The sequence below is a fragment of the Sciurus carolinensis genome, chromosome 8 (assembly GCF_902686445.1).
Source record: "Sciurus carolinensis chromosome 8, mSciCar1.2, whole genome shotgun sequence".
Taxonomy (NCBI): domain Eukaryota; kingdom Metazoa; phylum Chordata; class Mammalia; order Rodentia; family Sciuridae; genus Sciurus; species Sciurus carolinensis.
The window spans coordinates 106102400-106128175 of NC_062220.1; the positions used below are offsets into that span (position 1 = coordinate 106102400).

General features: G+C 37.9%; 1 protein-coding gene across 1 annotated transcript in view; it reads left to right on the forward strand.

Moving 5' to 3' along the window:
* Abca13 (ATP binding cassette subfamily A member 13) overlaps positions 1–24409 on the forward strand; it is a 475698-nt gene extending 451289 nt beyond the window's left edge. The window contains 3 exon segments of the mRNA XM_047562044.1: positions 22002–22107; positions 23324–23461; positions 24297–24409. Of these exon segments, the coding sequence (XP_047418000.1) occupies positions 22002–22107; positions 23324–23461; positions 24297–24392 (340 nt within the window). The 3' untranslated portion in view covers positions 24393–24409.
* The last annotated feature ends 1367 nt before the right edge of the window (positions 24410–25776 follow it).

Here is a 25776-nt window from a genome sequence, read left to right on the forward strand (position 1 = left end):
GGTCCCTTGGAGGTTCTTCCCAGGATCCTCTAAACACAACTTCTCCTCTCCACCCTCGCTCTGTTCTCCTTTGCACTTTGTGTGGATAGTCCCATCACCAATGACTGCTCAGCATTGTCCCCACAGATACCCAGTACTCAATATTCCTACCCTGGAGGCCCATGATGATTCTTGCCTCCTTCTTGAGACTTCTTTGGCCTTTTCAGGACTCGAAGTCTTCTTCCCTTTGCTTGTGTTAATCTCCTTTCTTCATTGCCATATGTTTGCATCCTGCCTTCCAAATGATCTGTTTGTACAATTTTAATTTCCATGGACCTGCCTTGTTCCAATTTGATGTTAAGCTCCTGAGGAGAACAGGCTTTGTCTTCTGTTTCATTATTTCCTTGTTCTTGTACAGTGGACCATTTCAGGTACAATTAGCAGGCAGTGACAGCCGGTGCTGGAGGAATACCCAGGAGAACCACACCAAAGCGAGGGTATACGGTTCCCAAATGTTTACATTTTGGTTCACCAGAAGGTTTAATACTATAGACTCTAAATTCCCTCGCTTCCCCATGAATTAAATTGGTGGTGTACTTTATTCTCAAGCTCTAGTCCTTCTTGTTATAATTGTTCAACAACCTTATGTCGTACTCCTACATACATAAATATAGGTTTACCTTTAGAGTGACCTTCAAAAATCTATTTTTAAATGTTGTTTGTGCTTATGAGCAGAGACCCAAGTTCAAGGTACAGAGTCATGTCCACACTTTATTAATTCAATGAAAGGGGACAACAATAGATTTCTGCTAGAGGTATTTACTTCGGTTGTCCTGACTTTAGTTTGGGAACTTTTTCCCCATTCCTAGTTTTCATCAGCACCAACTGTCCCCAAACCTGAGTTTAGTGCCAATGGTAGGATGTACTCAAAACTGGTCATGATTTTCCAGAAGGACAGATAGAGTCTAGTGTGCAGAATTTCAGAGGTGAGTCCTCATGGAGGGAAGTTACATTTACTCCCTGCCCTTCTCTCCACCCACCTCTTGACCTCCTTCTGCTGCCTCCCATCTCCCACACCTGTGACCTCTGGCCTCTGTCCAAACCTGGAGAGGTTGTGAGCCCCTCCCTGCCTCATTCCAGCTGCACACCTCAGGCCACACTTGTGAGGTCTTCACAGAGCACTCACCTCCTTCTTTCCATGCCCAAACACAGCCCCACAAGATTTTCTCTCTCTTCTTTACTACCCTGATCTGTCCTCCTCACCCCCATCCCCAGCTCCAGTTTTCCTAGCTTCATCTCACTCCTGGGCTGTGTAAGTGTCCTGTTTTCCTCTTGGAACAGAAGTTAGAATGCCACAAGACAGCCTTCCTTCAAATCCAGGTAACCCTGGGAAAATTCCCTTCTCCCCCTTTGGCCTTTTCTTCTTGCTGGGAAAAAGTTACATCTTGTGAAATCCATAGAGATTGTCTTTTGGCCAGGCTGGGGCCCTTCTCTTGTAACCCTTATGTTTTTTCTCTCTTCTTGCTTCTCTGGCCTATAAAATATCTCCCTTCCCCAGTTGTCTTTGTCCTCACAGATTATCTGGTTGCCACTTATGAAACATTTACTCTGTTCCATAATGCACTAAGCACTGGGTACAGATGACCTGGCATGCTGGCAAAAATATTATTAACTGACACTTAATAGTACTTGCTATTTGCCAACTCACAGTGCTTTATATGTATATTCCTCCTGGTGATCTCATGAAGTAACTATTATTGACTCTCAGTTTGTAGATGTCGAGAATGAGTTACAGAAAAGTTGGGCATCTTTCCCAGGGTCATCAGCTACAAGTGTAGGCTCTGGAATTTGAAGACCGGCATTCTGGCTCAGTTCTGTCTGTGATGAATAGCCTCATGCTGAAGGATCTGAGTTTCAGTGACTCCAGAGCCCACAAACTCAGTCACATCCTACCTCCTTGCTATGGGAGCATATCCCGGAGCCACGTTGGTATGGCCTCACACAAACTCTTGTTTCTGTGCCTTCAATTACATTAATACCGACCTCTCTCTCTTATTGACCTTCTCTTTAGAAGGGTTTCTGCCTCTTCTCCATTTCTTATCAAGACTCCATCCCTCTATTCATTGAATACATCATTTCTAATTTCCTGGGCAGAAAAAGGCTCCTGATAAACTAACTCCTTGATATGACCTCAAAAATTTCTAGTTATTACCATCCTTTTCTTCCTTTTTTCTTATCTCTGAGAAAGAAATTTGACTGTATATCATGTGTATTCCTTTACCTGTTTGAGAGATCTTTCATTCTGAGACCTGAGAAAGCAGTGGTTTCTTCTTTCTCTTCCTTATTTGTGAACATTTATTCTAAGTCATGAGCTACATTTGCCTATAAATAAAAGAACATCAATTATGCTGATTTAAATATATTCACTGACTTAACCATGTTTTATATGTAAAGTAATCCAGAGGTATCTGGTTATTAATGTTGGTTCACTGACTAATTTCTACAATTGAGTTGATACCAAAATGACTGCTGTTGTTGCCTAAATATAGACATGAGGGATGGAGCAAGGATGAGGAGCAGAGAAAAGCAAAAGGAGCATGTGCCAACTATGTGTCCACTCTTAAATTAACATTTGGTCATGTTCTGCCCAGCAATTTGGGCTTATATTCCATTCCTCCCTTGGTTATTTGAAAATTTAAGAAATCTAGTCTCAAGCTGGATGCTTTGCCACTTAAATGTTAAGATGGGAAATGAATGTGGAATAGGTTTCCTGCAGTCTGGCTCATTATTTTGATTGGATTCCTTCCTTTGCTGATGATGGACAATTTGCCTGGGCAGTCTAAGTTCCAGAGACTCTAGGGCTTCCATTTGAAGAAAGTCATGTGATGTGGAATAGCCCTCTATGTAAGATTCATAATGTATGCTGGAGCACATGACTGTGTGTGTGTAGATACGTATTGAAAGAGAGCCGGAGTGAACTGCCAGCTGCCTATAGCCAACCAACCTCTGTGGACACTGGTATTTTGTCCCAGGTAACTAGGGTGTGTTCCCAAATTCTTCATATGTTGTACCTCTAGCACATCTGGGAGCCCTGGGAAGCCACTTCTGGCTGTGGCACCTTCAGCCCACCTCTAGGGAGCCAGTAACAGCTGTGCTGCACTATTGGCTTCCTGACTTTTGGAACTGAGGTAAGGAAGAGGTGTAGGTCTGAGGTAAAAACAGTCCTCATGGGGAGGGAACATGGAGCATGTTCTAGAAGCACACAGCTTTGGCTTACAACTTGAAGGAGACCAGGTCAGTTTCTGATTTGGGATAGAGGGAGACTAAGAACTGTTTATTTATAAGCAAAATGAAGCTTTTGATGTTTTAAATAAAATCTTTAAAAGTATTTTCATTTTACTGAGTTGTCAAACATGAAAACTTTGGGTAGAATTAAGAATAAAAATGGAATAAATTTCAGAAAGTACCATCATAGATATGTTATTTGACCATTTAACTTAAAATGTAATATCACCTGGGAGGATTTGATGGGTTTTCTTAAAAAAATTTTTAAAAAAATGAAAGGAAGCTTAATAATGTTTGAACTCACTGGTTACAACTGACTGGGTAGTTGCAAATTAATATGTCACCTTATGTGACACCTCATGTGACACCATATGCTTCATTGCAGTGACTTTGATTTAATACTTCTATAAAACGTCACTATAGACATAAAAACTAGATTAAGATTACATCACCAAATAATAAATGGTCTCATTTAAAAATGGAACAGATAATTTGATATATTTATGTCATTTTCACAAGTGGGGAGGAAGTTTGAACATGAGCACATATACTGACTTCTGCCATGATGTGGAACTAGGGAACAATGTGCTACTGCATTATATGAGTGATATTTTTCTGCATTTTGCTTCGTTTTAAAGCATCATATAATTCAGTTGCTACCACTGACCCTGAATTAATTCTCTTTACGAGAAGTAGTTCTATTGAGAGAGAGACGTTAGCTCAGCTCCATATCCCCAGCAAGTTTTCACCCTGACTGATGTGTGTAATGCATCATCTGATTTGTTTTCACAACATCATGTTGCACGAACAAAATTAATGTTGTTCTAACATAATTACCTGGGAAGAGATTTTGATTCTCCTGCTCTTCTCATGCTGGGTACTTCAGTTGAATGCCTCCGGTCTTGGAAATTCAGATCATGAGCAAATGTCACTCAGAGCTGTCACTGTACCAAAGGGAAGCACTCTGCTTTCATTTACTAATATTTTCCATTAACAATAAGCAGACTGCTTCTCACCCACAGTGAAGATGGGAAATAAAAGTGGTGGAGACCACTTCCGTTTTAGATGAATGAATTTTTTTTGATTAGGGATATAAACTCAATGGGTTCCTATGCATTCACACAGGTTTGTTAGAGTCCTTTCTTAGAGATGACAAATATATGATTCCTGATCTCAAAATAGTTCGTAGTGCAGTGTCATACAGACACATATCTATGAATAAATACAGTATGGTGATAATTGTTCTAAGATGCTAGTGATCTTAATGCTGTGTGCTGCATCTCAATTTACATCAGCAAATGCTACTGAATGCATAGTGACAGTACTGAATGCATAGCAGTGAATAAGATGAGTGCTGTATTATATAAGAAAAAGCAGAACTGCTATGAGAAGTCTTCAAAGAATGTAAAGTAGGAACTGGAAAAGGAAGAAGGCACACCCAGCATTTTAGGGGAAGGTTCAGTGTGGGTGGCTTCATGGTCAAGGAGGAATTTAAACCAAGAATGTACATCAGCCGTGGATGTATTTGTATTAGAGTTCTCTGGAGCAACAGAACCAACAGTGTGCATGTTTGTGGGTTTGTGTGTGTATGGCTACAGTTACAGTTTATTAGATTGGCTTACATGACCAAAAACTGGATAATCCCACAATGGCCATCTGTAGGCTGGAGGAACCAGTAGTACTCAGTCCAAGAAGCTGGAGCCTCAGAACAAGAGGGACCAGTGAGGTAACCCCAGTATGGGATCGAAGGCTGGGAAATTCCTAGAGAACCACTGGTCAGAGTCTACTTCGCAGAGTGGAGAAGCTGGAGTCTGATGAACTCAGGTGAACACAGCAGCAATCACATAGCACCTGCTCCAGAGGTATCAAGCTTCCTTCTCTGTCAGCTTCTGCGTTTTTCTGCCATCAAGTTCCATCCAGACCCCCACCTATTGAACTGTGCTGTCCACATTTAGGATGGGTCTCCCCTGCAGTTTGCTGTACCACATGCCAACACCTGTATGACAAATCCAGGAGCCTCTAATGTTAGGCATTTCTAAATTCAATCTAGTCGACAATTCAGATCAACCATCATAGCTTTAGAGATAGAACCATAAGGGAAAAATAGTGTAAGTCATGTTTAGGAATGGTTTGAATGTAAATGAGACGGAGGTCACACACTGAGGCATTCATTTCAAGGTAATTTTTGTATCAATCTCCCAAAGGGGTGATTGTATTTCTAGGATACAAAACTCTGGGAGAACAAGGGGAAGCAAGAAGAGGCGAAAGAATGATCTTTGTAACTGCTATTGTTGTTCTGTAGCTAGAAGTGAAATAAGATAAACTGGGGTCAACTGTTGACAGGGCATGTGGAGAAGGCAGCATTGGCATAGGAGGCATCGCAAAAAAAGTAAGAGGGTTTTACAACTGACTAGTCAGGTACTAGGAAAGGAGGAGCCTTTGGGTTGGGAGAGGAGAGGAAACTTAACGGTAGGGTCATTGTTGCCTCTTGTTGACACAGGGTCGGAGTAGCTGCACCCATCACAGTTTTGAACTAATGTGTAGAAATGCTGAAATCAGGTGAATGGAACTCAGATCCATGCCACTGCATTTATTTTAGGCCATTCACAGAATGCTTAAATGCAGTGTCTCGTTTAATCCTCACAACGTAACTGACTCTCATTTTATCTGCTCTCCCATGGAGAAACAAAAACCTAAAGAAGTTAGGTAGTTGGCCCCAAATACAGAGTTACTATTAAAAGAAGCAGTTTAAAACTCAATTTCTTAGTCTTTGCATACCACTGTTTCAGTCTCAAATGGCTTTACCTCTGCTGATTGAAGAGCAGAGCTTCAGGTAATGGGTCCTTATGTGATGAAAGTCACAAGTTTCTTATGCTGAATTTGCTTCCTGTTGTGTTTACTGAAAAGAACAGGTCATCTTCTTTCAACCACAGAAGCAGACTTCTCTTTGATAGCCAGTAAGGTTTGATGAAATAGAAGAGATAAAAAGTCAGAACCTTACTCACTACCTGTATGACTTTGAAAAAGTTAAAGTCTCTGAGTTAGTTTGTTTTCTCTTCAATGGGAACAATAATCGTGCTTCCCAGTAGTTTTAAGAGAAGCGGGAGAATATACCAGTCATGTTCCCACCCAACGATGTTGGGCTTCTTATTTCCTTTGCTCTAAGTTCTTCCCTAAGAGAAATTTTTTTCATTCCCTCAGTTCTTTGTTCCACTCTCACCCCTTTGGAGAAGTCTCCACTGTCTGTTCTGCCCTTGCCCTGAGGCAGAAGAACCAGATGTTAGCTAGAAACTTGGCTGCCTGGAAATCACACTGCATTTCCCAGCCTTCACCACAGCTTCCTGGGGCCAGAGAGATAATAGGAAGGAGAGGTGGCTGCACCAGGAGGGGCATGAATTTATCGGGAGATCGTGCATTTTTTTCTGCCCTTCCTTCTTCCTTCTCACTTGAATGCACATGTGAAGATTAGAGCAGAGGTAGGCTGACTCCAGATGTTAAACTTGCTAACAAGCCTGCTATTTTGACTTGTCTGTCACTCATACATGAATCTAAACACACTAAACTCTCTCTGACATGCTATATGCCGAGTTCATTTGTTTCCCTGTTATTCTCTTCCTTTGTTCAATAGACTAGACAGAGGTTGAGGATGGGCTTTTGTTTTCTTTTACTTCTGTGTCACTAACATCTGGGGCAGTGCCTGTTATATCACATGTTCTCAAAGTATTTCTAGAGTAAGAGCTTAATACATTAATGAATGCATATAATGTTCCTACACCTGACAGGCATTTGCTTAGTGACAATTCCTGCCATGTTCCTACGGCGAGAGTATAAAAGAGTGATAGGGTGTGGTCACAGAGTGTTTGGGATCTGTCCAGCTTGGGGAACATCTATTCCTACTAACCATAATTGACCCTTTCAATAAGGAGTTTCATTCAGATCCCATTTATCTCTAGACAGGATGGAGACTGTTTTATCTCCAAATAGTTTGCATTATTCACTATTATTTGCTGCCTTTAGAAGCAGGGCTCTGTCTTTCTATATGCACATCTCCATTAACAGAAACTATCAGGTGTGTGATTCAGGCCTAAATGCTGCCATGGCCTTGGCAATATTTTGCTGTCACCTTCTCTGTCAGAAAGCCAGATTCAGCATGGATGCACCCTGGCCTGCCAGGAATTAATGTGCAATGCAGACGGCAAAAATGTGCCATCTGACACTCGACTATATACTACAGGATTATGATTTCTGATACTACCTAAGCACAGAGAAACTCAGCAAAGTAAATGGATTCCCATTAGGTCAGACATGTATTTCAGGTTTAAAATGCAGCAGAGATAGAATCTGGGAGATGTTATGTTGGATGCAGGCAATCAGCCTACAGTTTATTTGTGTGAAACTGCATGGGTCCTCAACATTCGTTTCTTAGTTTAAAAACATTTCACCGATTTGTTTTTGTTTCATTTTAATGCAGTCATTTTTTAAAAATGTGCATCAGTTAGAATGTGTTACAAAAATGTTGCAAAGTTCATAATTTACCCTCAAGCACAGCAGGTTTCCCAAAGATTGGCTGGCCCAGTCTGGGCATGGCTGGACTGTGGCTCTGCCACCTGTTTCTCATTCTGCTTCAGGGATCTGGGTTTGGAAGGTTGAGGCACAAGAATTGAGAGGCCAAGGGGCGTAAGTATGGCTTATGCCTCAAGTAGCATCATACATGCTCATGTTTCTTTAGCCATATCATGTCATGGCTAGCCCTCCCAAGAACGGGAGGTAGGTAGTCCCATCCAGTGGAAGAAGACCCTATGGTTACATGTGAAGAACATGAATGTCAGAAGCAGTGAAGACTCAGAACCCATATTTACCATCTACCAATCTCCAAAAATTTTATAATCTATTTTTTTAAGATCTTGGACACCTTTCTTTACTTTTTAACAGCTTTATTGCAATGTACTTCATGTAGGTCATATAACTGGTCTATGTAAAGTATGTAATTCAGTGATTTTTAATATATTGACAAATATATACAATATGCCCCTGAAGTCAATTTTAGAACATTTTCACTACTTGAAGCAAATGCTGCTTTGGCTCTCACTCTTGTTTTCCCATTTCCTTCAGCCCTAAGCCAATGCAAGTCTGTTTTCTGGCATTAGAGATTTGTCTCTTAATGACATTTCATATTTGTCTCTTAATGACATTTCAAAAAAATCATATGTATGTGATATTATGGGAATGTCTGTTTTCGTTAAGCATGATATTTTAAGGTTCATTCATGTTATAGCATGTATCAATATGGATGAATAATATTTTTTATGGATGAATAATATTAATTTTGTTTACACTTGAATGGACATTCGACTATTGTGAATATTTTTGCTATTAATATTCTTGTACAGGTTTTTATGTGGACATAAGTTTTCATTTCTTTGGGTATATAGCTGGAGTGAGCTTGCTGGGTCCTGTGGGGAGCCTATGAAGAGCTGCTAGAATGTTCTCCAAATCAGCTGCATCATCTTACATTTCTACATCCTTGCTATCACTTGTTTTTAATCTAAATTTTTTATTTAGCTACCCTTGAGGATAGCTAAAAAGTTCTATAATTATATGGAATTATAATGTGGTTTTGATTTGTATTTTTCCAACAACTAATGTTGAGCATCTTTTCATGTGTGTGTATTCCATTTGTATAACCTTTTATGAAATGACTATTCAGATATTGTCTTCATTTTTATATTGTGTTATTTATATTTTCATTATTGAGTTGAGTGACACAATAAAAATATAATGCAATTCATAGGATATATAAATAAGACTGATAAAAATATAAATATACTTAAATATATTCTTATAGTTTATATTTTTATGTCAGATATTTTAAAACACACAAATATATTTAAATTTATTTGGAAAAACGTTTTTTATATATTTATTATAGATGTAGTATTCCTTATCAGATATCTTTTTCCATTCTATGAGTTGTCTTTTCACACTTTTGATAGTGTCTTTTAAAGCACAAACATTTTTAATTTTGTTGAACCCTAGTTAATTCATATTTTTCTCTTAGTTGCATTTTTGGTGTCATATCTGATAATCCATTGCTAAATCTACCATCATGAAGATTTGCCCCTACATTTTCTTCTAAGAGTTTTATAGTTTTAGCTTTACCTTTAGGTCTTTGATTAACTTTGAGTAAATTTTTGTATTAAATGTGTGTAAGATTCAGGCCAAACTCCATTCTTTTTCACATGACTATCTAGTCTTCCCAGTACCATCTATTGAAAATATTATTCTTTCGCCATTGAATGGTCATGACATCCTTGAAAAATATAGTATATCATAGATCCCCGGGTTTAAATCTGGTCTTTTAGTTCTAACCTATGGATCTTCATGTGGTTCCTGTTGCCTGAGCCATACTGTCTTGATCACTGTTGATTTGTAGTAAGCTTTGAAATCAGGGAAGTTCTCCAACTTTATTTTTTTACAAATTCTTTTGGCTGTTCTGGGTCCCAGAAGTTCCATGTGAATTTTAAAATCAGCCTGTCAATTCCTACAACAAAATCAGCAGGGATTCTGATAGGAATTGTGTTCAGTCTGTGGGTCAACTTGGAAAGCATGCCATCTTCCAGTTGATGAACATGGGATTTTTTCTGCTTAGAGGATCTTTAATTTCTTTCGACAAGCTTTTTTGTTAATTTAGAGTATAAATTGTATACATCTTTTGTTAAATTTAAAACCAAAATATTTCGTTTAGTTTATGTTGCTAGAAAAAGAATATTTTTCTCAATTTTACTTTTTGGATTGTTCATTGCAAGTACATAAAAATACAGTTAATTTTTGTGTATTAATTGTGTATATTTTAACCTTGCTGAATTTGCTAATTAGTTCTCAGTTTTTAGTGTATTCCTTAGGATTTTCTATGTAGGCAATCAGTTTAACTTCTCTTTTTTTAATCTAAATGACTTTTCTTTTTCTTCCTTCCTTCCTTTCTTCCTTCCTTCCTTTCTTCCTTCCTTCCTTTCTTCCTTTCTTTCTCTTTCTTCCTTTCTCTCTCCTTCTTTCTTTCTTTCTCTTTCATTCTTTCTTCCCTTCTCTTTCATTCTTTCTTCCTTTTTCTTTCTTCCTTTCTCTTTTTCTTTCTCTCTCTTTCTTTTTTTCTTTCTTCTTCTTCTTCTTTTTTTTTTTTCTGGAATGATTGCCCCAGTTAGAACATCTATAACAAGGCTGAACAGAAGTTGTAAGAATAGACATACTACTGGAAGGTAGAGTCATCTCCTCTTAACTGTGGCAGGGAGGCACATTCCAAGATCCCCAGGGTGTGCCTGAGATTATATACAGGACCAAAGCCTACTGTACAATGTTTTCTATCCTAAGATAATGCTTAATTTATGCCAGGCACAGTAAGAGATTGACAGCAATAACTAATAGTGAAATAGAATAATCCTAAGTGTATATTATACAAAAAGTTATTCAAAATTTGCAAATTGTTTGTTCCTGGCACCTTTAACTTTTTCAGACCACAGGAAGTGAAACCATAGGCTGGGGTGATAGTGGAGACAGTTGTGTCCAGGCTTCCATGAAGTGTGACATGACCTGCAGGGTTTTGTAGATGCCCTTTATGAGGCTGAGGAAGTTTCCTCCTTTTCCTAGATTGGTTATTGTTTTTAGCATGGAAAGCTTTTTGATTTTCGTAAACAGGTGTGTGCCAGAGAATTAGTATTATTTCTTAAAACTTTTGGTAGAATTCAACAGAGTAGCTATTTAGTATGGCTTGAATTAATAATCAATAGTCATGCCCCTTCTTTCTTGTTCTAGTAATTGGAGTTGCCTTTCTTCTTCATCAGTCAAGCTAAATATTTGCCAGTTTTGTTTTCATATCCATATTCTAGATATCATTCCAGAATTCCATAGCCATGTTTAATTTCATTGATTTTTCTCTATTGTTCTTACAATTCTTGATCTCATTAGTCCCACTATTATTCCCTTCCTTCTCCTTGCTTTAGGTTTACTTTGCTTTTCTCTTTCCCATCTTTTCAAGTATAGGGTTGGGTATATGTTTTCTGACCTTTCATATGTTTTCATATAAGCATTACTGCTGTAAATGTTCCTCCAAGGACAATGTTAGCTGCATCCCTGTGATTTCAAACTTTGTGTCTTTATTTCCATTCATCACAAAATGTCTTATAATTTCCTTGTGATTGCTTCTGTGATTCTAGTAGAGCTCAACATTCAGTGAGTCCTCAATTGTTTTTGTCAGTACTACAGGAATAAATCACTCCACAGATAAATCTAGTTAAATTCAAGCTCCTTCCAAGTGCTAGTTAACCAGACCCACATTTGGTATTTATTCTGATTGCAGGAGGGCTCCTCCCAGTTTTCTCCTCCCAGGCCTCTCTGGCAAAGTTGACAGCCTTTATCTCCAAAGAACCTATTAATTTCCTCTCAGTGGTCTTTACATTCTCCACTGTTGCTAAGAGCAGATTTCTGCTTGAACTTTGTAACACACCCTTGCACATGATGTCAATTCCTTTGGGAACACATTAGGAGTAATTTGTTTTATATCTGGTTGCTCCCCCAAGGCAAAACACCCAAACCACATCTCTGGGAGTAGAAGGGGGACAATGCCATGCTTCTCTCTGCCATCTTCATGTTGGGAGCTGAGTGTGTAGTGGAGATGGGAAGAGTGCAGCTTCAGATTTTCTCAGCTTGCTTCTTCCAGTATTCTCAGCATTTCTTACCTGATTTAAGATTGGAGCCCATGAGGTGAAGCTGGCTGGACACTCCTCCCACTCCAGGACGACAGCCTGCTGAGTGGGAGGAAGAGAACAGGGATTTCTGTGTTTTGGATGCACCAGTGTGGTGTGGAGTTTCTATTTCTCTGAGCTGGGAGGTTGGAGGGAGGCTGTAGGTCTTATTTCAGATGCCACAGGCTCTTGCCATCTACTCAGATTTAGTGGATTATTTGAAAAAGCATTTTCTTCTCTTGCTGTGTGTGTATGCTATGTAGATGTAGGAATATACCAAGTGAATTTCCCCTTTATGTATAGCTATAAAGCACCAATTTAAAAAACTATAAAGGGGATAGAAGGAAGATCAATAGAGTAGAGGAAGGGGAGTGGGAGGAGGGAAGACAGAGGGAAAGAAGAATCACTGGAGACTGAAGTGGAGCAAATTATGTTTCGTGCTTGTGTGGTTATGTCAAAATGAACCCCAATTATAGTATAACTACGATGTACTAATATGAATTATAGTATACTTATAATACTACATGTTATACACTACAGTATAACTATATAATGTGGTATAGTTATAGTTAAACTATAATGCACTAATAAAAAGCATTTTAAAAGATAATTTTAGCAGGTTTTTAAATGTTCACTATTTTATGATTTTTACCGGTCTCCTGGGGAATTGATCTGCAGAGCTTCTCACAAAGTTCTGCTCAAAGTCTGGCCAACATCTGTGGAAAGCATCTATTTATATCCATTTCATGCTCATTTTATACCTGCGCCCAAAGAGATTGTGCTCACAAAATGGGAAGTCCAGGTCCATTGCTTCTGACACCACTTTAAATATCAAGTTTCTAATGGCCCCTGCTTTTTTCTCATTACTATAAGCATTTATAGTTTATTACTTACCGAGGTATATTTGAAAGATTAAATGACATTGTTTAAGAAAAAGGACCAATCTTTTGATCAGACTTTATCTAAGAAATTATTCCAACACAATCGTTTATAAGGAATCAGTAGCTTTGAGTTTTGAATTTACACATTCATACACCAAAGTGTAGAAAAGACAATTTTCCTTGTTGCAGTTGCTCTAGATTTTAATTAGTGTTAGGAGGGATCCAGAATAATGATTGACCTTAATAACCCATTTTTCTACCTCAGCTATCACTAGGGTCTTTCCTGCACATGGGAGATTTAGGAAAATGTACCTGATTTCATGCCAGTAAGGATCCAGGACTTGGCTCAAGGGCTCTGAGTTCCTGGTGGGAGATAGGTCTTTGTGCCCTGCTCTCTTCTTAACCTGCATGGTTCCACCTGAGTGTGTGCTGCCTGGCCCAGAGAGCCCTGCCAGTCAAACTATGCATCCCTGAATGCATTTCTTCCAAATAATTCTGTGAATTTAGTAATTTTCTGGTGGCTTTGAATGTGGGTTGGAAGGAGGAAGTAATTGGCAAGCTCTGTACTTTTCATCCACCGGACCTCACCCTCAGTCCTTGCTGCTTTCCTCCTCAGCTCTCCTAGCTGCCCATATATCTTCCTTACCCTGAGAGCTGGCTCAAATGTTCCTGCCCCATTTAGACCCAGAGCCTTTTACCCAGAGTCTGGCTTATCAAAGTCTCTCCTCAACAACAGGAGTAAGACCTCTCCTTAAAGCAATTTCTTTCTGCTTAAACACGTATGTATTTTTCTTACTACATTATTTTTTTAAAGGGATGTAAAATATAAATCATATTACATGGTATCTGACTTGAATCCATAAAGATTTCTGTGAAACTTCTGAAAGCCAACTCAAAAAAAGTTTTAATCCAATCTTCCAGAAAGACCATTCCTTACAAATGCTTTAAATGACGATGAAACAGAATAAAGTTTTTGTTTACTACGTGCCTGTGGCAGAACATACCCCTCCCCCATGGAAACACCTTGCAGGGAGCTTCCATCTCTGCACAGATGGCAGTTGAGCAGGTGTGCTGGCTTGGAAGGCTCCTCATTTCCATGATGGTGTTTTCCTTCTCAGCTCTCACTCATGAAGTACTTTGGGCTTCTCTACAGGCAGCACTCATCAAGCTAGAAAGTAGATTGCCATGACTTCTTCATGGGGTGAATTCATAATGACATTCATGGGCTCAGAGAAGAAATCAGAAAGAGATTGACTACTTTAGATCCTGTTGCCTCTCCAGGGGACTGCAGTGTGAGAACAGAAGTTTGGTGACTGCTGTTCACATCTGATAGGAAAGGACTTGAGGTAGCTAACAGGATACATTTCCCATTCCTACATCCTCTCTTATCTGGTATGTGTGTCATTCAGATCCCAGAAATGGCCTTGCCTTTGATGATCCGGCATTTGACTTATTTACTTTAAGAAATTGTGCTGTTTTGTAGCATATCCCTTGTAGGGCCCGTATTCTCTTACTAAGCTTCTTGTGAGGGTTGTGCATGGATTCCTAAAGAATAATAAGGCCAGGCAAGCTCCTTTTGTTTATTCTCAGATGGCTTAAGAGGTTTCTGACAAAAGTGAACCAGACTAATTTTTAGAGTATTATGATCTCACTTTTATGTAAAAGGAATGGTACAAATGCATGAGGCTTTGTTTTGCTATTGTTAATAGGACATCACATAGTCTGTTTCAACAGTAAGGAAACTAGGAATTTCTCCACATTCCAAGCAAATTTTGTGTGCCGTTAGTCAGGAGGGATATCATAGTGTCAGGATTTCAACTTCATGGATGATCATTATAATTATATGCCAACTTTCTTTTTAAAAGTGAAAGAAAGAAAAAATAAGAGTAAGAAATGCCTGTTTGACAAGATGGGGAAATACAGAAAATCACCCATGTAATATTGTCAGCTTTAAAACGTATCTTTTATCTATCTTGATTCTAGGGTATTTCCAAAATGAAGGAAAATGTTCTAAGATCATATACACACAGAAAATATAAAAGGCCAAATGAGGGGTTGTGTCTTATAGCTACTGCCTCATCACCCTGAAAACACAGTTGTCCATGTGCTAGTGTGGTGGATGAAAATGGAATCATGCTAGAGATAAGGCTGCTTCATTTCCTGTCCAGCTGACTTGACTGTTTTTCCATGATTTCAAATGATCCCTTTGGATTACTTAAAAAAAAAAAAAAAGAAGAAGGAAAAGCAACAACATACATTTTGCTGCTCTGTTAAGAAAAAAAAATATTGTTCCCATTATACCAAACCCTCTAACACGGAGTTAAATCCATACATTACTTTATCACACATGAACTGGACACCCACAAAGGTGCAGGGTCAGTAGCAGAAAAGCCTCTGGGTCTCATCCTGCAGGAGTTTGGCCACAGCAGTTGGTGACTCCGAGGAAGCTACACTTGCCAGGATGCACAGGCAACTGCGTCCTGACTCCAAAGCAGAGGCCTCCCTTCCAGACTGGGGCCTTGCCCAACTGAACCCTAAACAAACGAACCGGATGGATGAGGAAAGGAGGTCTGGTGTGGGTGGCATGAAGAATGATCTTATGTGAATGGAACTGAGGAGTTTGACTTTTGATTCAAAGGTTTTCAGTCTTGAAGCTGTCATGACCTCCTGAGTTTGGAGATGGTCTTTTGACCTTTCCTGGTGACAGTGATTAAAACCCAAACTCTTAATTCTGTATCTATGGCTGGTGATATCATTTAAGAAAGTGGCACTCCTGTCTGCAAAGAAGAACCTTCATGAAGAGATGTATGTCAACATGGCTCAAGTTTTTTTTTTTTTTAATAGTGCAGCCTTGCACGTTCATCCATATGATCATGTCTGTGAACTCAAGCTTATTGAGATTCTTTTCAAAATGATTTCTTCCCCAGGAGGAATGCTGGTACCAGCTGCCAAACACTTTTATTTTGTTTTCATTATTATTTGTTATTTGTCAGAGGCTTTTTATGTTAATACCTTGGATCTATAATCCTCCCAGTTACTCTTATTTGCATATACAATGCTTAGAAACTTTTCCAAATTAAACTTACACAAAGTTGAAATCATAAAGTCAGCACTGATGAAAAGAAGTCTTAAGGAGTGAGTCCAGTCATTCCCAGCTCTGCCAGGTAATAAGTTGAGTGACAGTGGACAACCTTACCAACCTCTTTGAGTCTTGAAATCTTACATTTTATAAAGAGGAACTGACATCTGCTGTGAGAAGCGCACAGGTTGTTGCAAAATGTAAAATGAACTTACTGATGAAATCACAGATGGTAATATACAGAGTGCATGAGCATGATCCATCAGATGAGATCTGCTGCAGGCTAGAGCTTCCAGTTCAGCTCACTAGCTTTGGAATTGAGCCTCCTTCTGCTACCTTTGAGTTGTGTGAACTGAGTAAATTCTCTGACCTCTATGAGATTCCATTTCATGTCTGAAAATAGAGATGGAGATAGTGACATCAAAATCCTGGGGGATTACAAGGGATAACCTGGGTTAGTGCCTCACTGTGAGCAGATGCTGGACAGAGCTCTTGTTGGCAGCTGTCTCTTCTGGGTCCTTCATCTATAGCAGAGAAGTCCTCTTGGAGGACTGACATAACCATGGGGAAGTAGCTAATATGGATAGATACCAGCTACAGAGGCTCATATAAATGTTTGCTTCCTACCTAAACTTAATTCATCTTTTCTTAGTGCTACTCCTTCCTTCTCGACCACATCCACCCCAGAGACAAACAACTGTAATTCAGTAATTGAGGACAGACCACTGAAATTTGGTATATTGCAGAGGCAACAGCCTATGAGTGGATGTGGTATGGTAAGGCAGGAAGCTGGGGAGTCACACCAATGTGATCTGAAGTATCAGACTTCCATATTCCCGGGTAGACACTGTGACATACATACTGAATGGGAGCTTATGTGAAACCTCAGGAGTCCTGTTACCTCTGTGCTCTACTCTTACTTGTGATGGATGGGGAAACCATTTTTTTTAAATTTATTTTTATTGTAAACAAATGGGATACATGTTGTTTCTGTTTGTACATGGAGTAACGGCATACCATTTGTGTAATCATACATTTACATAGAGTAATGGTGTTTGATTCACTCTGTTATTTTTTCTTCCCCCCCACCCCTCCCACTCCTCTTTTCCTTCTATACAGTCCCTCCTTCCTCCATTCTTGCCTCCCTCCCACCCCCCATTATGTATCATCATCTGCTTATCAGCGAGATCATTCATCCTTTGGTTTTTTTTGAGATTGGCTTGTCTCACTTAGCATGATATTCTCCAATTTCATCCATTTGCCTGCAAATGCCATAATTTTATTATTCTTTATAGCTGAGTAATATTCCATTGTATATATATACACCACAGTTTCTTTTTCTTTTCTTTTTTTTTTTTTTTTTTTTTTTTTGCAGCACTGGGGATTTGAACCCATGGCCTTGTGCTTGCAAGGCAAGCACTCAACCAACTGAGCTATATCCCCAGCCCCCACAGTTTCTGTATCCATTCATCAATTGAAGGACATCTATGTTGGTTCCACAACCTGGCTATTGTGAATTGAGCAGCTATGAACATTGATGTGGCTGCATCTCTGTAGTATGCTGATTTTAAGTCCTTTGGGTATAGGTTGAGGAGTGGGATAGCTGGGTCAATTGGTGGATCCATTCCAAGTTTTCTAAGGAATCTCCACACTGCTCTCCAGAGTGGCTGCACTAATTTGCAACCCCACCATCAATATGTGAGTGTACCTTTGTCCCCACATCTTCGCCAACACCTATTGTTGCTTGTATTCTTGGTAATCGCCATTCTAATTGGGGTGAGATGGAATCTTAGGGTAGTTTTGATTTGCATTTCTCTTATTACTAGAGATGTTGAACATTTTTTCTTTTATCTGTTGATTGCTTGTAGATCTTCTGTGAAGTGTCTGTTCATTTCCTTAGCCCATTTATTGACTGGATTATTTGTATTCTTCATGTAGAATTTTTTGAGTTCTTTATATATTCTGGAAATTAGTGCTCTATCTGAAGTATGAGTGGCAAAGATTTTCTCCCACTCTGTAGGTTCTCTTTTCATATTGCTGATAGTTTCCTTTGCTGAGAGAAAGCTTTTTATTTTGAATCTATCCCAGTTATTGATTCTTGCTTTTACTTCTGTGCTATGGGAGTCCTGTTAAGGAAGTCTGATCCTAAGCCGACATTGTTGATTAGGACCTACTTTTTCTTCTATAGGGAAAACCATTTATAAAGATATTTTGAACTCCCATATTTATGGATCAGCACATATCAAGTTGTGTGGGTGTACATATTTCTTATGGGAAAGATGATGGGAATAAGTGGATATATGATAGATACCTAATAAGAATATTTTGCACTTTAAAAAGCTTATTAAGTCCAAGATTAGCTTTTATACCAAGAAATTTTGAGTTTGATTTTTAGAAATAATATAATATAAAGTTCCTCAATAAATGATTTTAAAATCAGAAATTATAAGATTGTTGTTAAATATGGCACATCAACATGTCCCTTTTCTTCTTTTACAAACCATGTATGTTTTTCTTCTTTAATGATAACAGTTATATGTATTCCTTATTTTGGAATTCAGAAGAGGGTAAAGAAATCACCAGCAGTCACACTGACATTTCTCTTGTCTAGATAGTAACCTAGAATTTCATTTGAATCTGACTTTTTATGTATACATTTATATATGCTGACATGATACTGAGTCAGTAATTTTCTGTTTTGTACTTTATACTTAATATAACATGATAGGCATTTTTATCATCACCACAAATTCTTTGTAGAGATATTTTTAATGGTTGAGACTGACATAAACATATTTATCAGTAATCTTTGACTTCTAATTTTTGGGGAAGTATGTTAGTAAGTGGAGTTTTACAGGAATGTAAAGCTTCACAGACTCCTGATATAGCTAGACAATTGATTTTTCAGAAATGTCACTTCAGCTCCATTATCAGCTTCTCTCACTGTGCTCTTGAAGTATCTGGCTTTTAAAATACATGTGTATGTGTCTGATATTATGTTTGAGTTTCTCAGGCTTCTATTTCAGCCTTTATTACATATAGTACAGGTAATGTTTGTGATAATAAAATTTTATATCATGAAAATTTGTAGATTGTTTCTCTTAAGCACCTTCATCTGCTGTTAATGCTATTTATTTGTCTTTATCTAAGCACTGATTATGCAACTAATGTGAACACATTGAAACATTAGATCAATGAGTGAATGTATCAAATGACTCATTGTCTACTCTGAGACCTTCTACTCTCTAGAAATGTGCAGAAATCAAATAAATCCTTCAGGGAATTTAGATCATTGACATGAATATGTAGGTTGTAGGCAGAAAGCAAAGTTGATATAAATTAGATACTTGCATCATAAATTAATTTAATAATCTACAAAGATTACCTTAATGGTTGACTATGACATGGTTTTATGATTGATGTCCAGAAGTCCTATCAACTGTTCTGGAGAGATCCTGGGAAATTTGGCAACCTATTTCAGAAATATTTTCTCTTGAGAACTTTATAATTTTTGTGTAATTCAGATTCTCTATAGTAAAACTGGGAGTGTTTTAGTTCAAACAAAACAGTTTTGAAGGAATTTTTAAAATCACTATGCATATATGATTATAGAGAATTTGTTAGACAATTATTGGAATTTAGTATTAATTTTTCAAAATACATTTAAAAAATACACCCACAGGGCCACAACTACTATTACTTCTCTCTCTCTCTCTCTCTCTCTCTCTCTCTCTCTCTCTCTCTATCATTCTCTCTCTCTCTCTCTCTCTTTCCATTCTAGAACTTGAACCCAGGACTTTTCACATACTAGGCAGGTGTTCTACCACTGAGCTACATCCCCAACCACTGTATTCTATTAATGGTGAAAAAAAAAATGAGTGTCCCCTCACACTTTTGAAATCCATGTAGAGCTGCCAACTGATGTTCTATCATTTCATCTGCTTTCATCGAAGCCTCCTAAATGAATTGTGTGTTCTTCACACCAAATAGAGTATGCTTCCATTTTGGCAATATCTTGCCCAGAACCTAAATTTTACAAGTTATATGCATTTACATATTTATGCGGTGCCAAATGTCCTTTCAAGTGGTTCACAAGGATTAATTCATTCTTTCCTCTAACAGCTTTATCAGGTAGCTACTATTATTAGCTTCATTTTCTATCTGAGGTAACTGAGGTTAGAAAGTTTCCCTGGCTTTCCAGGGTCACATATTTTGTATGTGGTGGAGCTGAATTTAAACCCAGGCTCTCCTGTGATCCAGCATCCACAGTGCAGATTCTACATTAAGTCTAGTGATCAAGATATTAAGAATCACAAGATCAGAAACGTATTTCAATTCACAAGCACTCCACCCAGGAGTCACTGTGCCCAGACGCATCGTTGTGCTCCCCAAGGAGGACTTGCAAAGCCCCAGTTACTCAGCACTTCATCTTGGGAAGCCCCTGTAACTATCTGAACTCAACCCCTTCCTTACATGAAGCCCTGAAATGTAAACCCACTGTGGAGGTTCTGGTGAAGATGAACAGGATGATCCGTGTTAGTTAGCAGCACAGCCTCTGACACTACTGAGAAGAGGAACAGCCACTGAGCATATATCTGACCCAGTTTATTGGCCTCTAAACATTCCTGGAGATAGCTAAATAGATGTGTTAGGTAGAGGCATCTCTATAGACTTTCATGTATATTTATCAATGTCCTCGAAAACCTCTCAGCCATTTGTACATTAGAAAACATAATTCATAAGGTTGGGAAGGGCTGGGGATGTAGCTCAGTTGCTAGAGTGCTTGCCTCACATGCACAAGGCCCTGGGTTCAATCCCCAGCACCAAAACAGAAAAAAAAAAAAAAAAAAAAGGTTGGGAGACTATTGGAGTCACACACAAACTTCAGGGGATGATGTTGGACAACCTTGAATCAAGGCAGAAAATAGGGAAATAGAACCTGGGTGAGGAGCTCTGAGGGTACCCTAAAGGGTGGTCCATGTCACTTACAGAAGCTTACGTTGTCTGAGGACTTTTGATTTCACTACATAGAATTTAGAAATGATAAAACCATAAATGCATGTGGTCAACCTCACTTAGGGAAACTTTATATAAGTGCAATACATCTTTCCCCAATAATTCTTTATAAGTAAATGATCATTATAAGATTTTGGGCATGTCCTTTTTCATTCATTCATTCACTAAATTAATTTATATCACTGCTTGGTTTTGTGCTAGGTAGTATGTCCTGGTACTGTATCTGATACTTGAAATTAATGTATCAGTGAACAAAACAGAGGAAAGTTCAGTCATAATGGTTCTTTCAAGTATTTGTTGTTTATTGAAGGAATCTTTATTCTGATGCTGCAATGTGCTCAGCACCATGCTAGGAACCCGAGATGAGGCAATAAAACAACACACACAGATTTTGAAAGCAAGTCCCCTACATTCTTAGAGGCCACTATTTGAGAACACTCCAGGTGTGAGTATAACCTTGTATTGTTTCTCAGACACCAGTGGCAATACCATTCTTAGCTCTCTAATGTTAGAATCAGTGCCTGGGTTGAAATTCTATTGGGAGAATTCTTTTACATAACAGACAAAAAAAGTGCCTGGATAAATTACTTATGCATTCCCTTTCATCTTCTCTCAGCCACATTTTAATCATTACAGACCTTGAAGCAATAAGGCCAGCATTAATGCTTCTCAGGGCTAGTTCCCAGCCCAGCCTTTGACATCCTCTAACTCAGCGCTTTGCTTTCATGATTTGCATTTTCACCTTCCCTCATTATTGACTAGGGGTTGATTCCAGGACTTACTGATTTTTTTAAAAGTTAAGTCAGTGTCTATCAATATAAATGGTTGACATCAAATGTGTAGTTGGTTTACAATTAATTTATCCACATTATATTTTTTGAGAATCTAAAATCTATCAAAGATTCGGAAGAGTTACTTTCTTTTTCTAACTCTGCATGAAAATGGACTTTGAATTTCCCCATCCTAGGTCAATGTAGAATATATATGTGTGTTAATAACTATATTTTAATTTTATTTAACTCTCAGGTTTGGTGATGGTTATACTGTCAAAGTTTGGCTCTGTGAGGAAGCAAATCAGCCGAGTACTATTTCTTACTGCTTAAAGCTCCATTTTCCAGGAATCCAATTTCAGGTAGTACATTGCATTGTCTTTGTTTTTAATCTGAAAACACCTTCTAAGTGCACTTGTATTTTTTCTGTTTTTATTCTATGCCGTCATAGTAGACTTATGGTTGTCTTGGCCTCATGTAAATATTGGCCATGCTTTACTACTAAAGTATCATGGATGGCTAATACTACCTGGCCACTTTGAGGAGTAACAAACCTACTTTTGGTCTCTTGTTGGACTTCACAGAGAAGATTGAGATTACATCTTTACCCCTCTTACCAGTGGGCATAACTCTATTGCATAGTTCATTTTGTTCAGGTTTGAAAGTAGCAAAAATTAATTTTTTCCTTATATTTGTTTTAGATTTATAGAGTTGGTAGTCTCAGTATTATTTCATAAGAACCCTGTGGTTGAGATCATAATCCTCTTTTAAATTCATATAATCAAGTGTGGTCCCAACAGCATCTTCAACACCTGGGATCTATTTAGGCATGCAGAATCTCAGGTTCCAACCTACTGAATCTAAATCCGTACTTTAATAAGGTGACCAGATGATTTTTATGTGCATTAAATTTTTAGAAATAATGCCTGCAATTCTTTTGGATAACTGTGATCCTAACATCACTTCTAACAGGTCCATAAAATATAAATATTACTTACTTATTCCAACAACAACCATTTGGTGGAAGGAAGAAGCATACTGTGCAAGCCATTACCACTCATGCCAGAGTACCACTCTGAACAGCCCTATTATATAGGTGTCATTGCTTCCCTGGCATACATGAAAATGGGATCAGAGAGGTTAAATATCATGCCAAGAGTTTCTCAGCTAGTAGAGAAGGCATCTGATAGCTAATAAGCCCATGTCCTGAAGTGAAGTTCAGTGCACTTCCAGATACTTCTATTATGCCACATTAATTTCCTACTTCTGGAATATCTGTAGGCAACTTCTGATTCTGTAAAGAGGTCCTTTCTGTGCTTGTGGCAAGGTGAGGTCAAAGTAAGGACAGAACAGCAATTCAACCCAACTAATGACATTTATCAAATATGCCTCCTGGTAAATTGTCATCAATAAGCATTCATTAGAGGCTCACAAAGTGAATCTACACTTCTCATTTGTACTGATGTGTGTGAATTGATAAAAAAAAAATTCTGAATGCTGTTGGGGATTAAATGTAGTGTGATCAATTTTGTTTAATGATTGCCAGTCATATGACACTACCTATTTTTTGGATCCTAGGGACAGCGCCTAAATTTATTAGAATATCATGTGCCAAAAAGATGGGGATGCTTGGCTGATTTGTTCAGAGTTCTAGAGGATAATAAGACCTTCTTGAACATCAAGCATTATTCCATCAATCAGACCACTCTGGACCAGGTATAGTACCTTGTACAATTCAGCAGGTTGCATTTTGATACGTTCTTCAGGCATAGCACATCCAGGAAATTTAAAAATTTGTCAAATTACTTCTCCAGCTCAACATTTCCTGTTTTATATATACCTTTATTTTTTTTTTTTAATTTTTATGTGGTACTAAGGACTGAACCCAATGCTCACACATGCTAGGGGAGCACTCTATCACTAATGCCTCACACATGCTAGGGGAGCACTCTATCACTGAGCCACAACTCCAACTCCAACTCCTCAACATTTTTTTAAATTAACCTCATTCACTTTTACACCATTCTGATAAGGATGGTGAATTTAGAAGCTTCGTTTGCTATGTGCCCTCCATTGGAGGTACACATTCAATAGGGCTTCAATTTGTTCATAATGACATTGGACATTCAGTAAGTCAAATCATGAACTATTAACCTTCCCTTCTCCACTTTACCCGATCTCCAAAAGATTAATTGGACTCTACTACTATAACTGAACGATAGCTAACAAAAGAGAAACAAAAAGTGCTTGACTTACTAAGAGTGCTAGAAATGTAAAATTATATTGCAGCGTTTTTCTGAAACTATGCTTAAGGTATTGAGAATTTCTAGTAGTTTATTAATTATCCAGAAATATTTATCATTCCCAGAGTTGAATCTTTAATGGATTTGTATGTTTATGGTGATGAAGGAGGGGATGGCATGGCTATATGATTTGGAGATTTGGGGGTTGTTTGGGCAGTGTTCTGAGACAGTACCCCCCCTTCTAATAGTTGAAACCCAAAGATAGACTGTACTTACAAATAAGCAACTATTTTCACTATTTCTTTCAGGTGTTTATTAATTTTGCTACTGAACAGCAGCAAACTCCACACTCTACTCTTGATCTATCCACTGATTGTCACCGCCCATATCATCTGTCTATTTAACCAAAAAGGAATAATCTCTTGGCATAACTAATATTCAAGGATCAAACACAGGTGCACAGCTGAGAGCTGAAAGACATGCTCCAGGCAGTCAAGTTATATTTTCTCCTTCACTGTCTATTTGGAAACTCTCTGTTTATTAATAATCAGCAAAATGAAAGGTCATTTTTTCCCATAGACTTTTGGGGTTCCTCCAATACATTTACTCTGTTTTCCACATCTGGTGGGTGCCAGCTTCTTTATGGCAAAGGCAGGATTGAATTAATGCAGTCCAAGCTGAGAAATTCTAGAGCTGAAAAGCTGTCACTGCCAAATGTCTCACTTTTGTTTAAGGAAACTGAGCCTGTCCCCACAAGCACCATTTAAAAACAAACAAACAAACAAAAACTTCCTAACTTATTTGTATAGGAAATAGTATCAAAGACTGTCTTTTATTTGATATGGTTACATATTTTTAAAATCAAAATTCAAAATTTAAATGCAATTTTATCATGTTATATTATATACCATACAGTTTTAAGAAGTTATTCATTATTTTCACATAAAATATACTTTAGAAATAGGAATTGCAGAATATTTTTGATGAGCCCATATTCAAAATTAAAGAAATCAAACTAGTTGCTCTTTGTCATTTATAATAGTTTTACCAGAATTTCTCAAATTTTAATTATATTGAGATATAGCAAGAAATAGAATGTGAATTTATTTTCTTAATTTGGAAGAATTATTACTTTGTTATTCTAAGCCAATGGTTGTTTGCAAAGGGTAGTAGTTGCTGTATTAGCTGCATTGGCTTAATCTAGGAGCATAGTATAAATGAAAATTCTCAGGCCCCCATTTAAGAGCTGTTGAACCTCAAACCCTGGGGCTAGAGCCCGTAATCTGAGTTTTAACAAAAATGCTCTACTTTGAGAACCAAGGAAATATCTAGTTTCTATTTATACAGGTAAAGTCAACACAGGATGTAGTAACACAAGATTGATTTTAAAATATATTTTAAATATTTTCTAAAAGATATGCCATTCTTGGAATTTTTATACTCAAGATGTGGCTTTTAAAACTCTACTAATAGGAAAATTTATATCTTATAGTTAGTAAAGTATAAAAAAAAACCAATATATCTGCCACTGAAAATGTTTTCCAGTGGGCTATTTCTGAACATTTCTCTAATAGCATTTTTCTAAAACCTCAGTAAAGACCACTTTAATTTTATGATAAAGTTTGACCCTATCCAACACTAGCATGAGTACTAGTAGCTTGTGATAGAAGAAAAACACATGTGACATTTCTTTACTAAAGCAAGATTTAATTAAGTTTGTCTTATCTGAATATCATTTTGTACTAGCGATATTTGTGAATGGTAAGGATTAAACCAATCATGGGTAGC